This window comes from Sinocyclocheilus grahami, unplaced genomic scaffold, assembly GCF_001515645.1.
Source record: "Sinocyclocheilus grahami isolate Dianchi unplaced genomic scaffold, SAMN03320097.WGS_v1.1 scaffold25.1, whole genome shotgun sequence".
In the NCBI taxonomy this organism is placed as follows: domain Eukaryota; kingdom Metazoa; phylum Chordata; class Actinopteri; order Cypriniformes; family Cyprinidae; genus Sinocyclocheilus; species Sinocyclocheilus grahami.
The window spans coordinates 4,748,832-4,763,104 of NW_015505204.1; the positions used below are offsets into that span (position 1 = coordinate 4,748,832).

Genomic DNA, 14,273 nt, shown 5'->3' on the forward strand with positions numbered 1-14,273 from the left:
AAATATTTTATCTTAATGAACAAACATTAATAAACATGAAAACAAAGAAATGACATGTCCAATATTTTTGACCAGACTTTCAGAATCAACAATTACTGAAGGTCACTGGAAATTATGAAGACAGTGTTTCATAGCTATACATCACCAGTGTTTAGTAACTTGGATAATTATTTGTTATTTATTATTTGTTAATTGCAGCGAGAGGTGCTTTTATCCCCCTTAAATTCAGAAGCATGGTTTGCAAATTTATTTACACAACATTTATGAATATAGTCAAAGCTAAATGGTATGACACAACAGGATTTTAGAAAGGAAAATTGAAAAGTTAAATCTAAAAGAGAAAAAAAGAATTAGGGAGAATCAATTAATTATAAATCATTTACTGCCATTGCGTTAATAATAGTAGTCATGTAATCCATAAAAAGTAACTGTAATTTGATTATGAGCATTTTAAAATGTAATCTACTATAATTAGAAGTACTTCATTTTTGGAATCTGATTACGTAATCCATATTGCATGTAATCAGTTACTACCCAGCTCTGATCTATTAATATCTATTAAATGCAGTTGCACAGAAGTGTGGGTGAGGATGTACCTTACCTACAGGATGCTGAAACGAATCAAAGTTATGAATACATTTAGACCAAAATGTTGAAAAAACCCAAGGCTTCCTCACCAGGTAATTTCAGGCAAAAGTCAAGAGGCACAAAAATAATGACTAGACAGAGTGTGAGTTTGTTCAGACGGTTCCCTCAATTCAATTTGGAATTATTAGGGCATGTCAAGTGCGCAAAGCCAAGGAAAAAAATTAAGAATTCCATTATCTACGTTATTAAGTTAAAACCCCAGAGACAGAATTTACTCTTAATCCACAAACTCAAAGTCAAGTTTTAAACATGACAGAAGGGCCAAAACACTTCACATTTTGCACAGAGATTGCAATACTTGTACTTAATGTTTTTTACGTACAGTGGCCTAAAAAAGTATTTGTACCTTTAAGCCACAATTCATATAGCTCACACTTAATTTAGATAGTCCACTTTAGACATTCTACTAACTATAAGTAACTTTGTAACTACATGTCAGTCAGCTAACTGCAGTTAATTTGCAACTACATGTCAACTAACTCTCATTAGAGTATTAGTAGACTCTTAGTTTAGGGTTAGGGTTAGTAGAATAACTTGGCAATACTTGCAAAGTTGACTTGTTGACTATATTCGATTTTTCTGATGTGTGACCCATATCCAATCTCTGCATTCACAATACACACATGGTGAAGTAACCCAGGGTAAATGTACTGACATGGTTGCCAGGTCTACAAAACAAAAACCAGCCCAATTGTGTTTTTCTGGGTTTTTCAGGGGTTCACCTCTTTTGAAATAGCAGGGAGGAGAGATCACTTTAACCTGCAGATTAAAAACTAGGGCTGGACGATTATGACAAAAATCATAATTGTCGATTATTCCCTTGAAATTGTAATTGCGATTATTAATTATGATTATCACAATTTACATTGAATGATGTTTATACCATTGTTTGATGCAACTGCATGCCGTATTTTCATATGAAAATAAACAAGCTGAAAACACTCTGACTGAAAAACCTTTAGTACTTTTCTGTAGTATTAAGCCTCAAACGTCAAATATACATCGGATTGGTTTCTTCTTTAAATTATAAAAAAAGTACAAATATGAATGGTATTATAATGTCATACTAAAATTAAAACTAAAACAATGGAAAAACCCTTAAGATAACATGTTGAAAGAAAAAAACATATCTTAAGCGTGCAGAATAACATAAGTGGACTTTGAACGATTAATTGCCGCTTTGAACGATTATGTAATTGTGGCATCCATAATTGTAATTGCAGTAATTGTGCAGCCCTATTAAAAACAAACAACCCGTAGCAATAGTGCAAAAGTAGCCTAGTTCCACAGGAAAACCGCAGACTTGGCAACACTGCTTACTGACCCGGAAAAGCGTCCACCTGATTTGACGTCATTCACCACTGTCGCTTTTTCAGTGATGTACAAATCGCATTGACAGGAGAATATCCGATCTGTCTGCTTACATGGCAGATGCAAATGCACATATCCAAATCATATCAGATTTATTTCCACATATGAATAAGGTCCGAAACCGATCTGAAAATATTGGAATCCATGCGCTTTTTTCCTGCTTACACGTTCGAGGGTCATTTCCGATTTGTGCCACATAGGACAGTGTTTCTCAACCCTGGTCCTGGGCGCCCCCCCATCACTGCCCAATTTATATGTCTCCCTTATCTGACACACCCATTTCAGGTCGTGGAGTTTCCTTTAATTGCTTTTTTCCTGCTTACACGTTCGAGGGTCATTTCCGATTTGTGCCACATAGGACAGTGTTTCTCAACCCTGGTCCTGGGCGCCCCCCCCATCACTGCCCAATTTATGTGTCTCCCTTATCTGACACACCCATTTCAGGTCGTGGAGTTTCCTTTAATGAGCTAATGAGTTGAATCAGGTGTGTTTGATTAGGGAGACACACAAAATGTGCAGTGCTGGGGGGCGCCCAGGACCAGGGTTGAGAGACACTGACGTAGGAGGAGAAAATCGGAATTGGGTTGCTTGAACCATGTAATGTAAAAGCAAATAAATAAATAAATAAAGTGTTAGCAGATAGGAAGCAGACAGTCTACTAATACTCTACTCACTGTTAGTTGACAAGTAGTTGCAGTTACTTATAGTTAGTAGAATGTTTAAAGTAGACTATCAAAATAAAGTGTTACCTTAAAGGATTAGTTCACTTCCAGAATAAAAATGTCCAGATAATTTACTCACCCCCATGCCATCCAAGATGTTCATGTCTTTCCTTCTTCAGTCGAAAAGAAAATATATATTCATATATATATATACTTTTTAACCACAAATGCTCGTCTTGCACTAGCTCTGTGATGCGGTTGTTTGACTTCACGCATTACGTAATCATGTTGAAAAAGTAATGCGTGGTTAGTTCTTTGTGTACTTCGGTTCAGAAAGGTAGGGTAGGGTTTTTGGGGTCTTTGCACATTCGCTTTGTAAACACTGGGTCAGTACTTCTGCCTACGTTTGGATGACATGGGGGTGAGTAAATTATCAGCAATTTTTTATTCTGGAAGTGAACTAATCCTTTAATATATGAATGCAATTGCATTAGATAAATATAACTTATCCATGTTCTTACCGTGCTGCAACTTGTAAGTATCATGGTATCCACTACAAACGGAGATCTTCCTGCCGTAGAGTCCATGATGGAAAGCCGGTGCTTTGACTCCACCTGTCGAGTGTGAGCGAGTATGTGATTTTGCGTATAGTTTGGAGGGCAGGATGGTGGGATAGTTCATACCGAGCCTCAAACCCTTCAAATTTTGTAGTGCAAGAGGGAGCGATGGGGTCTTTTTGGAATTCTGAGCATCTCTATCGAGATGGAGTGTTTTCATTTCTATGCCATTGTTGATGTAATGTTGATGCTGATGGGGATGATGATAATGCAGCATACAGTATTGGGTCGGACCCATCTTTGTCCCATTGTCACTCCAATATCCATTAGTCCCGCCCACTGGGAGGGAGCTGCTAGGATTGGCCACACCCCTGCGTCTCTTGTGGCATAATTCGCCACAGAGGCGTGTGGCATGTCGGAAAAGTTTGCGGCAAATGTGGACGAGGTATTTCAGCATTTCTTCGTAGCAGGATCCCGGTTCAGCCAGGCTAGCTAAGGTGGATTCGTTACTACGAAAACGTGCCCGCTGCTCCTGCATCAGCTGGTTCTCACGTTGTTTGGTCTCGGAGAACTGTGTTGCTATGACAACGAGGCAAAGGTTGATCATGAAGAAGGAGCCTACCTGTGGACAAAACAAAATATGAGTATATAACAGAGATATTGAAAAGAATAGTCCAAAAACATTGCAGGATTACGAGGTACCTAGTATTTATTACATTTCATGACCTTGACAGTCTTCTCAACAATAATATTGCGATTTGTATGTCATGTTTATGAAGACTAAACTTAAAGAAAAGCTAGAAAACAATCTTCTCTCAGAACTGGCTAAAATTCACAAATAACTACAAAGAACAGCAAGTAATACATTGCATTAAATGTGACATTTTGAAATAGAAAGATTGAAAAAATCAAATAATGTAAAACATAATCCAACTATCATTGTTTTATTTCCAACTCTGAAAAAAAAAATGTTGTATCACTTCTGAATGATGGTCTAAAAAAAGTGTACTTGTCAAAAGTTTGGGGTCAGCATTTTTTAAATTAATGAATTATTATTATTTAAAATTTTTTAATACTTTTCACAAAAATATTAAGCAGCACAACTGTTATTAACTGTTATTAACAGCTGTTATTAAGCAGCACAATTCTTATTATTTATTATTAACATAATAATAAGAAATTTTTCTTGAGCAGCAAATCAGCATGTTAGAATGATTTCTGAGGAATCATGTGACACTGAAGACTGGAGTAATGATGCTGAAAATCACAGGAAAAATTACATATTAAAATAGAACAGTTACAGTATATTGAAATGCAATAATATTTGACAGTATTTCTGTTTTACTGTATTTCTGATCAAATAAATGCAACTTTGATGAACATAAAACATAACATTTGACTATTCCTAATCTTTTGAACAGTAGTTAAAGCATAGGCTATTTTATGGGAAATATAAATATTTTTTGTATTTTCTAATTAGCAAAAGTAGTTTTAAGGTCATTTTTTGTAATGTATCTAAAAAAAACTGACTAAAAGTTACAAAAAATGTTTCCAGATTTAAGTACATGTAAATAATGTTGTACAATCAAGAGCCAAAGAACATTTTCTTAATCACTGTTAGTACATTTCATGCACAAACTGTGCAAATCAACCTGTTTAAACACAATTTTGTCCTGAGTTTTAAAGTCGCTAGAGCACACCAGACTGAAAGAGGTTAGCAGAAATTGTTTAGTACTTAATTTAGCTGCATATGATTTTTTAATAACTTATACAGTTTAGTTGTTACTGATCACTAAACTTGGTTATACTTGATTATAGGTTAAAACAGAAGAATGCGATTTGACTTCAGTAAGACATAAAATTATAGGCTAAGATTGTTTAAAAAGTATGATACTTTTCTTAGAAATTTAGTACTTACTGTAACTCAGAAGGTTTCTTAAGTACAAGCATTCAGTTTCAATATTGCTCAATTACAAATTCCTTAGAAATTATGACCGAATTTTCATCTCTTTAAGTATGGTTATCAAGTAAAACGACTCGAGTAAATTACACAGCTGATGATAGCAAAAGCCATTTCCATGCAATTAATAAAAGCAGAGACTCCAGCAGAGGTTAAAAGAGAGTAAGACGTATCAGTTAATTAATTACTGTGCACTTACAATGATAAGAAAGATGAAATAGATGAAGTTGTAAAAGGAATGGGCATCCATGACATAGTACATGATATCCACCCATCCCTCTAACGTGATGACCTGATGAGAAAACACAAACAGGATTCTACAGGTTACAACATCCACCATGCACGCAATCCTTAAAATACAGCCCTTCTATCAAGTGCCAAAACACAAAGGACATCTTCAGATAGTGTTCATCGCTTCCACAAAACTAGGTCAGGAAACTCTATGGAATGATAAACGTCACACTGTGGTCAATCGGATTACTCAGAAACCTGATAAATGTCCATGTCCATTCCCAATCAGGTTACTAAAGAATATGATAAATATTGTTGCCCTGTAGATTAGATTAGAATGGAACATGATAAAACTTGATTTCCTAGGACAGGTAAGTTGGTTATTGATGTAAGAGGATGCACTCTCGCTGTAGCCCCTGGCAACCATTCACTTCATTTTCTGACTCTGAAACTAAGTGTCTCTCGGCGCCAAAAGGATATGCGAGGATAAAAAATATCACCGCCTGCCAGACTGAATATATACTCAGCGAAAATTTTAATGAACAACTTGGAGCGGATCTCTAACATGCTTTCATCCGAGTAGAAAAAAAATAAGAATTCTTGAACTGCCTTCCTAAAAAATTATTGATGACTATGCATGTTTTTTTACATAAACTCAGTCAATACCCTTTCATCTTTTTGCCGACACGTGTACACACCTGAAAGATAGCAATCCAAGCATATCCAATGTTGTCAAAGTTGATAGCCCCATTATGCGGATTGTGTTCACTTGCATTGCATTGGTTGTAATACAAGTTCCAGTTTACACATCCATGATGAGGGGGATCTTTGAAAACAAGATCTGTGACATTATCAGCCGTGAGCTCACAATCAGCCCCTCCAACTCTGCGCTTCGGGATGTTGAAGCAGTGCAACATTCCGTTGTCCCGAGTGGTGGAGCAAATGAAGGGAACGTCATCGGTTTCGTCCAGTCTGTAGTATTCACTCACAGACTCTGAAACATTATACAGCCTGCAGAGAGACAACATGGAGTAAGTTACAGAGAAACACACACACACATTAACTGAAATAAAATATAAAAACCATGGTAATACTTTACAATAAGGGCCCAATAGTTACCATTTGTCAATGCAATAACTAACATAAACGAACAATGATCAATACTGTATATTTGTTACAGTATTTCTTATATTAATCTTTGTTATATTAATAAAAAAAACACACAATTGTTTATTGTTAGTTCGTTGTTAGCTCTGGTCCATTAAACAAAATTAACAGATGCAACTTTTAGTTTTAATAATCTTTTAGTAAGTTTTGAAATTAAGATGATCTAAGATTAATTACTGCTTAAGAAGTATTTTTCATTGTTAATTCATGTTAACTATTGTTAACAAATTATTGCGAAATGTTAACAAAAACACAAATGTTTATATTTCCCTTCTCATTTTAATTCAGTGCAAGCAAAATTAAAACTAAAATTATTAAAATCAAATAATCTTTGTTTAAAAAATAAAAAATAAAATAAATTTTTTAAAAGTTAACTAAAATGAAAATAAAAAGTGCACAAATAAAAAAATAATAATAATACTATAATAGTAAAGTATATCAATGATACTAAAATAACACTGGCACTGAAAACTGATTTTTTTTATGTGTGATGCATTATTTTGATTGGATTTTGACTGGGTAGAGATTTCCATCATACCATTTTCACATGATCTGCCAGAATGAAATTCACATTTATTGTAGTAAAAACAGATTTTTATTATAAATTTTGCTAATTAATTATTCACATTATTTATTAACTAAAGTCATTCCAACATTCATTGTCTCATATAATATTTAGTTTGACATCCTGAGGCTGGTGATCAATATTTTGTTGGTTTATTTATTTATCTAATCTAATTTATTTACTTGCTGTACTTTTTTAAAAACAGACAGCACACTGGTTTAAAGCAAAAATCTTTTTAAAAAGACCAATTGATGTTTTTGTGTACATTTTATCAATACACCAAACTCAAAACAGAATGCTAATTTACTTGACCTTTAATCTTTGCAAATTGCACTGCATTGCATTAAAGCCTAAAGCTGCCATGTTCCTGTCACAGAAATGTAGACAGTTTAAATCCTGTTCAAAACGATTGTATCATGAAACAGTTCTTTCAATACAATTATAGAAAAAATTGTAAACAGCAATTTATTTGATGTTAAACTAATACAAATTATATACTAATTAATGCAAATAAGCAACAAATCTATACATAACAGATCAAAACGGTACTCTTTTCAAACACAGCAAACAAAGTATCTGTATAAGGCATGGAGACATCAACCACTAATCACAGAATACATGACTTGAAATATAAGAATAAGTGATTAACTGAAGAATTTAAAATATTTTCAGATCTGCACTCACATCAGTAGCACTACATTTGTATATGAAGTTTCTGTTTAACACTGTAGCAGCATAATAGGCTTAAGATTCCTCTGACTAATGCTAACAGAAGCATCCCTCTGTCACCACCTCAGAGCTACATAATAATGTGCGATAGTGTGGAGCTTTTTGTTCTCTGAGCATTTACAAACCATTTGAGCCAGGAGAGCTTCTGCTTTAATCTGTCTCACATCCTGCTTATTAAACTGAGAGAGCCAGAAGAGCTTAAAGCTGAGCTATTAGGTAATCACATCATCTGCAAACATGTTTATATTAGGTTTTAAGAGAGGATGTTGAAGAAAATGGTCTGAGAATTGGCCCATATGTTACTTACCGTATCTGAAACTTAGAAGCATGCTTTTTTTTTTGTTGAGAAATTCCAATCATGCAACATGAAATGCAATATGTAAATGACTTAAAAAGAGACCTATGGGTATTTTTGTGTACAGTACCTTCTATCAATGCACTAAACTCAAAACAGAATGCTAATTTATTTGACATTTAAAATTAGCAAACTGCACTGCAATGCATTCAAATGTAGGTCTACCTATCATAGTCTAAAGTGGTCATGCTCATTTTACAGAGATGCAACCAATTCAAATATAATCTTAAACAATTCAACTATCCCATAGTCCTTCTGATACAATTTAAAAAACAAAACAAAACACTAACAGAAATTCATTTGCTGTTAAATTACAGTGGGTACGGAAAGTATTCAGACCCCCTTAAATTTTTCACTCTTTGTTACATTGCAGCCATTTGCTAAAATCATTTAAGTTAATTTTTTTTTCCTCATTAATGTACACACAGCACCCCATATTGACAGAAAAACACAGAATTGTTGACATTTTTGCAGATTTATTAAAAAAAAAAAACTGAAATATCACATGGTCCTAAGTATTCAGACCCTTTGCTCAGTATTTAGTAGAAGCACCCTTTTGATCGAATACAGCCATGAGTCTTTTTGGGAAAGATCCAACAAGTTTTTCACACCTGGATTTAGGGATCCTCTGCCATTCCTCCTTGCAGAGCTGAACAACAACTGCATATATTTTAGGCCTTCCACTGCAGATTTCAAGCCAGCACATTCAGAGGGCCTGGATCCAAACCATAACATTTGTCATTTAAGCGTTGTAGCATTTGAGATAAAACAATTCCCTCTTTTGTCACACAAAAATTGCCCAGAGGTCATCTGTTTTTTCGAGCTCATGCACTGAATGTATTATACAAATATTCTCCAGTTTAGTAAATCATTTAGAAATAATAATTAGAAATAATTTATTTTATAAGTTCTGTATGTAATTGCACCAAGGTTCAAACTGATATATTTTTGAGGACTGAAAGATGAGGGGATGGAGGACACTAATAGGACTGCTTTTCTCAAATTAATTGGGTTATTAAAATTCCTGGGAATCTTGATGAAAGGAAGGAAGGAAGAAAGAAAGAAAGAAAGAAAGAAAAAGAAAGAAAGACAAAAACCTTTACACCAAAGCATTTATACAAAGCATTATATAATTAAATCGAATTGCATTGTCTTGAAATGGTAATTAGTCAGGATAGTTGTTTTTTTTTGTAAAAAATGTATTAAAATTAATATACAAAGGAGTGGACTCCTTATGAAAGTGCCAAATCTTGTGGGCAACAGAATTAGCTGCAGGCTCCAAAAATAATGAGTAGATGTGCAAACAGACAAAATTTGCACATCTCATGGGATTCACTTAGACAGAAAGCTATTTTCACACCTGAGATAGGTGTAATGTGACTGCCAATTTTTGTATTTGTGCTGCAAAAAGCCACGGTAAACATTTATTAACTGGGTCATTCTATAAAACGGGTGCCTTTTCCAGTGTTATAAGGGAATTTAAAAGTAAATATTTATATGATTTTAAACATTTTATCAAGCAAACAATGTGTTTGAGAATTCATTTATTAGGTTGTGACATTTAAAGCCAAATTAATTCATTTAAATATATACGGTGATATAATTATGCCTTCATAAAGATAACAAGGTTCACTATTTTAGTTTAATCTGACATTATAAGCCTTGTGTTTAAAGTCATGAAACTACAAAGTGCTTCTTATTAAGCATTTCTAAAAAATATCCACATTTAAATTTTCAGTAATTTGTTAAACAAAATAATGGCAATAGGGTTGAATTTTTCACATTTGTAAAATGTAATGCTCATATCTCTATATCTATGAAAAAAAAAAAATAAAAATAATAATGTTTATTTTTTCATTAGTTTGTTAAATGTAATGCTCATATTTCTAAAAAAAAAAATCCACATTTAAATTTTCAGTAGTTTGTTATACAAAATACTGGTAACAGGGTGGACTTTTTCACATTTGTAAAATATAATGCTCATATCTCTATATCTATGAAAATAAAGGTTTATTTTTTAAATTAGTTTGTTAGACAAAACAATGGTAATATGGTTGAATTTTTTTAAATTTGACCTAACTGAAAAAAAAAGTTAAAAAGAGTAGACAGTAGCTGTTTACTTCTTTAAAGGAAGATGCTGTAAACTTTTTTGTTACTTTAAAGGAAACATATTATTGTAACAGGTTTAATGCAAAATCAAATGCTACCTTTTATTTGGTTTTCATGAAATCAAATTGCCAATACAGCAAAAACAGGTCAAAAGGCATCCACATAAAAAAGAAGAAAAATATCTCTTAAAATACAGTAAAGTATAGTAAAAGTTTACATGAGTTATTCAAAGTTATTAACAAGGCAGCTGCTTTGTAGAATGACAAAAAAGTTTCAATGAGAAACAAGACTTTTCTGAAGTAAAGGCCAATTCTTTCGAGTTTTGAATGCAGATAGCAGCAGCTGTACATAGACTGAAGTGGATATTGTAAGTGGTTTTTGACAGACAATGCAATAAATGTTGTATGCAAAAGAGAGCTTGATTTTTTTGAGTAAGAGAAGCATTATTGTAACAGACATTGCTTGGATAGTGTTGGGCTTTGGGGAGGGTGCTGGAGAGACGCAGCGATGCACCTGAACGGGTCAAGGCTGCTTTCAACACACTGGCTTTCTGGTATGCAGTACATCAGGGTGGACAGTTGTCAAAATGATTCACTGGTGCAAACTGTCTTTATAGATACTCATTATTCAACTCTTTACTTTGTACACTCTCTATGATCAATGAGGCCCTTATGGCATATATAATGTGAGAATTGATATCTTGTGTCAGCATACACAAAACAATATAACGCAACATTTATACTTGGCTTTGCTGTAATCTGCTGAGAAAATGTATATCCTTCTTCAGTTAATAAAGAGGTTAATGTTTTCCATTAAAACCTGGATAGTGGCCTTCAAACCCCCCCAAAAGTCATTCTTCCATCAGTTGACACAACATAAACAGGTTCCACTGAGGAACATGCCCATGTGGTTTCGGAGCATTTATGATTGCAGCAGCAATTTTGCAAACCCCTGCAATTTGCATGTATCGAGTAGCTTGCATTAAAAAGCACCGTTTTTTTGCACTTACATTCTGATGTTGCTGTCAAAAAAGCAACGGTTGCGCAGAAGCCCCGCCCACAGCTGCACACCAACAATTCCGAAGATGAAAAACACGAAGAAACAAAGCAGCAAGACATTTCCCAGCATCGGTAAAGTATCCAACAGCAACGTCACCAGGATTCGCATACCTACGAGACAGAGATACATGATGTGACGAATGTGCATTTAAAAAACACGTGCAATGAAGCGTCAAAGCCATCGAGGATCACTAGACACGTTTACAGACGAGACTGTGGTGTTACATTTAACTTTGATAACTCTGATCTGACATTCACACACTTCACGAACACATGCTCTCAGTGTCTGATCTGTATTCAGTAATTGAGCCAAGACATGAACACACACACACAAACGGAAACAGGGCTTTGGCTAACACTCGGTGGTTTGAGAATAATCGAATTGGAAACTTAACAGCCATGGGCTCTCACTCCTCACTGAGTCCAAAATCTATTACTGCTTTGCTGAACACACACACACGCGCGCGCGCAAACTTATTTGGTATGTGTTGACAAAAAGAGTGAGCTATAAATGGTAAGAGTATCCGTGCATGTCAAGAATTTACTGTCTCAGTCTACATTAAACAAAACAGACACTTACTTTCACTGCTGGACTCCATCCATGACTGTAACATACACCAGCACCTCTCTGAGGACTAATAGCATGTGTGTGTGAGTGTTTGTGTATTTTTTGTGGTCCATCAACTATATGATGTTGGATTGTGGGCACTTAACTGCAACAATCAGCATCAGTGACCATGTTAATACATCACGGGAGTCTTGTCTAGTCTGTGCGTGTGTGAATCTATAAATACAGCAGGCATGTCTTTTTTTTCAGACCAACTCCAGATCATTTGCTTCAAATCAATAGCTGGGTTGTAAAACAGTGACACTAAGAGAGAAACGAAAAAAGATATACAGATGGAAACAAAGAAAGGGAAAACAGTACTCACTGGGAACTCTGTTGATGGCTCGTAATGGTCTGAGAACCCGTACGGTTCTGATGGCAGAGAAACTAACGTTATGACCGTCTAAAGAATACTCCAACATCCTAAAACATAAACAAAAGAAATTCACTTTAACAAACTTGAAACACAATAAGGCAATATATAGAATAATAACGTAGAATAATAACATAATATATATATTTTATAATGACATTCAGTATATAATAACATAATATAATATAATATAATTTTTCAACCATTTGATGGCATTCAATGTACACAATTTATAGTATATTATTAAAAATCATATTCATAAAAAATTAACAGGCAGACCATTAATATTCTGATATTTTAATTAAGATGTGAAATCAATTTAATTTATATGTAAGACTATACACATTTAATTTATTCCTTGATGCAAAGTTGAATTTTCAGCAACATTACTCCAGCCCTCAGTGTGATATGATACTTCAGAAATTATTCTAATATGCCGATTTGTTACTCAAGAAATATTTCTTCTTATTATTACATTTTTAAAATAGTTGTGCAGTTTAATATTGTGATACTTTTTTTCAGGATGTTTTGATGAATCGAAAGTTCAAAAGCATAAAACACTGGACAGTTTAAATTGTTTCACACATTAGTTTTCACAATTTAATGTTTCACAATCAAACATCATGTTTTCTACACAGAGACTGCATTAAAATATCTATTTCTTACTGCTCTCGAACTCACAAGCTGTGCGACAAGATCCCTAAATGACACAACACAGCAGCATGAGCATATTTAAAGTCACTAAATTGATTTAGAATAATTATATGTTCTCCCCACTGAAAAGGGAAAAGTGGATGTCTATGCTATTTGTGACCTCGGACCACAAAACCAGTCACAAGTGTCAATTTTTCAAAATTGAGATTTGTACATCATCTGAAAGCTGAATAAATAATCTTTCCATTACGGTTTGTTAGGATAGGACAATAATTGGTTGAGATACAACTATTTGAAAATCTGGAATCTGAGGGTGCAAAAAAAATTCAAAATATTGAGAAAATCGCCTTTAAAATTGTCCAAATGAAGTTCTTAGCAATGCATATTACTAATCAAAAATTAAGTTTTAATATATTTACGGTAGGAAATTTACAAAATATCTTCATGGAACATGATCTTTACTTAATATCCTAAAGATTTTTGGCATAAAAAAAAATCTATAATTTTGACCCATACAATGTATTTTTTGGCTATTGCTACAAATATACCCCAGCGATTTAAGACTGGTTTTGTGGTCAAGGGTCACATTTATAATAGTTAGTGTTGGTTTAGTGCTGTTTTAGCCATACTTTTCACCTGACTGATAGGAAGACTAAGGGAAACTATTTGGTTAAGAAGTTTAGAAGCCTAATGGAAACACCAGTACACCAGAAATGTGTTACCTTTGTCCGAATTAATGACCACCGTGCTACTTCCTCACTCACACACGAGCACATTACCGTTTTAATGAGTTTTAATGAGTGATCATCAGGCACTTGAACTGATTTTTTGGACAGAGAGGAAAACTACAAAATCACTGTGTCAGTGACAGCACAAATGACAAGAGAGACACGATACAGACAGACACAGAGACACTTGCCTGGTGGTAATTGTCATTCATGAGCTTAGCTGTGACACATCGATTTGACATTAGAACTTGACCTGACATTAAAACTGGATTTGACATTAAACAAACACACACACACACACACACTGTAATAGTTAAGAGTTTAATGACTCGTCAAATTCTAGGAATCGCACACTAATAGTTGACTGATTTGTCACTCACCCAGCCATGACGATAAAGAGGTCAAGGCGGTTCCAGGTGTCGCCAAGGTAACATTTCGGACCAAATATGCCCAAGGCCAACATTTTAACCACCATCTCCACAGCAAAGAATGCAAAGAT

General features: G+C 34.2%; 1 protein-coding gene across 1 annotated transcript in view; it reads right to left on the reverse strand.

Annotated features, from left to right (window-relative positions):
* LOC107565250 (voltage-dependent T-type calcium channel subunit alpha-1H-like) overlaps positions 1-14,273 on the reverse strand; it is an 86,229-nt gene that overhangs the window by 21,783 nt on the left and 50,173 nt on the right. Inside the window, exons 5-9 of the mRNA XM_016250473.1 lie at positions 12,345-12,442; positions 11,364-11,523; positions 6,128-6,440; positions 5,398-5,490; positions 3,203-3,860 (exon numbers count right to left, since the gene is read on the reverse strand). Coding sequence (XP_016105959.1) covers positions 3,203-3,860; positions 5,398-5,490; positions 6,128-6,440; positions 11,364-11,523; positions 12,345-12,442 — 1,322 coding nt within the window. The remainder of the gene's footprint in view (positions 1-3,202; positions 3,861-5,397; positions 5,491-6,127; positions 6,441-11,363; positions 11,524-12,344; positions 12,443-14,273) is intronic.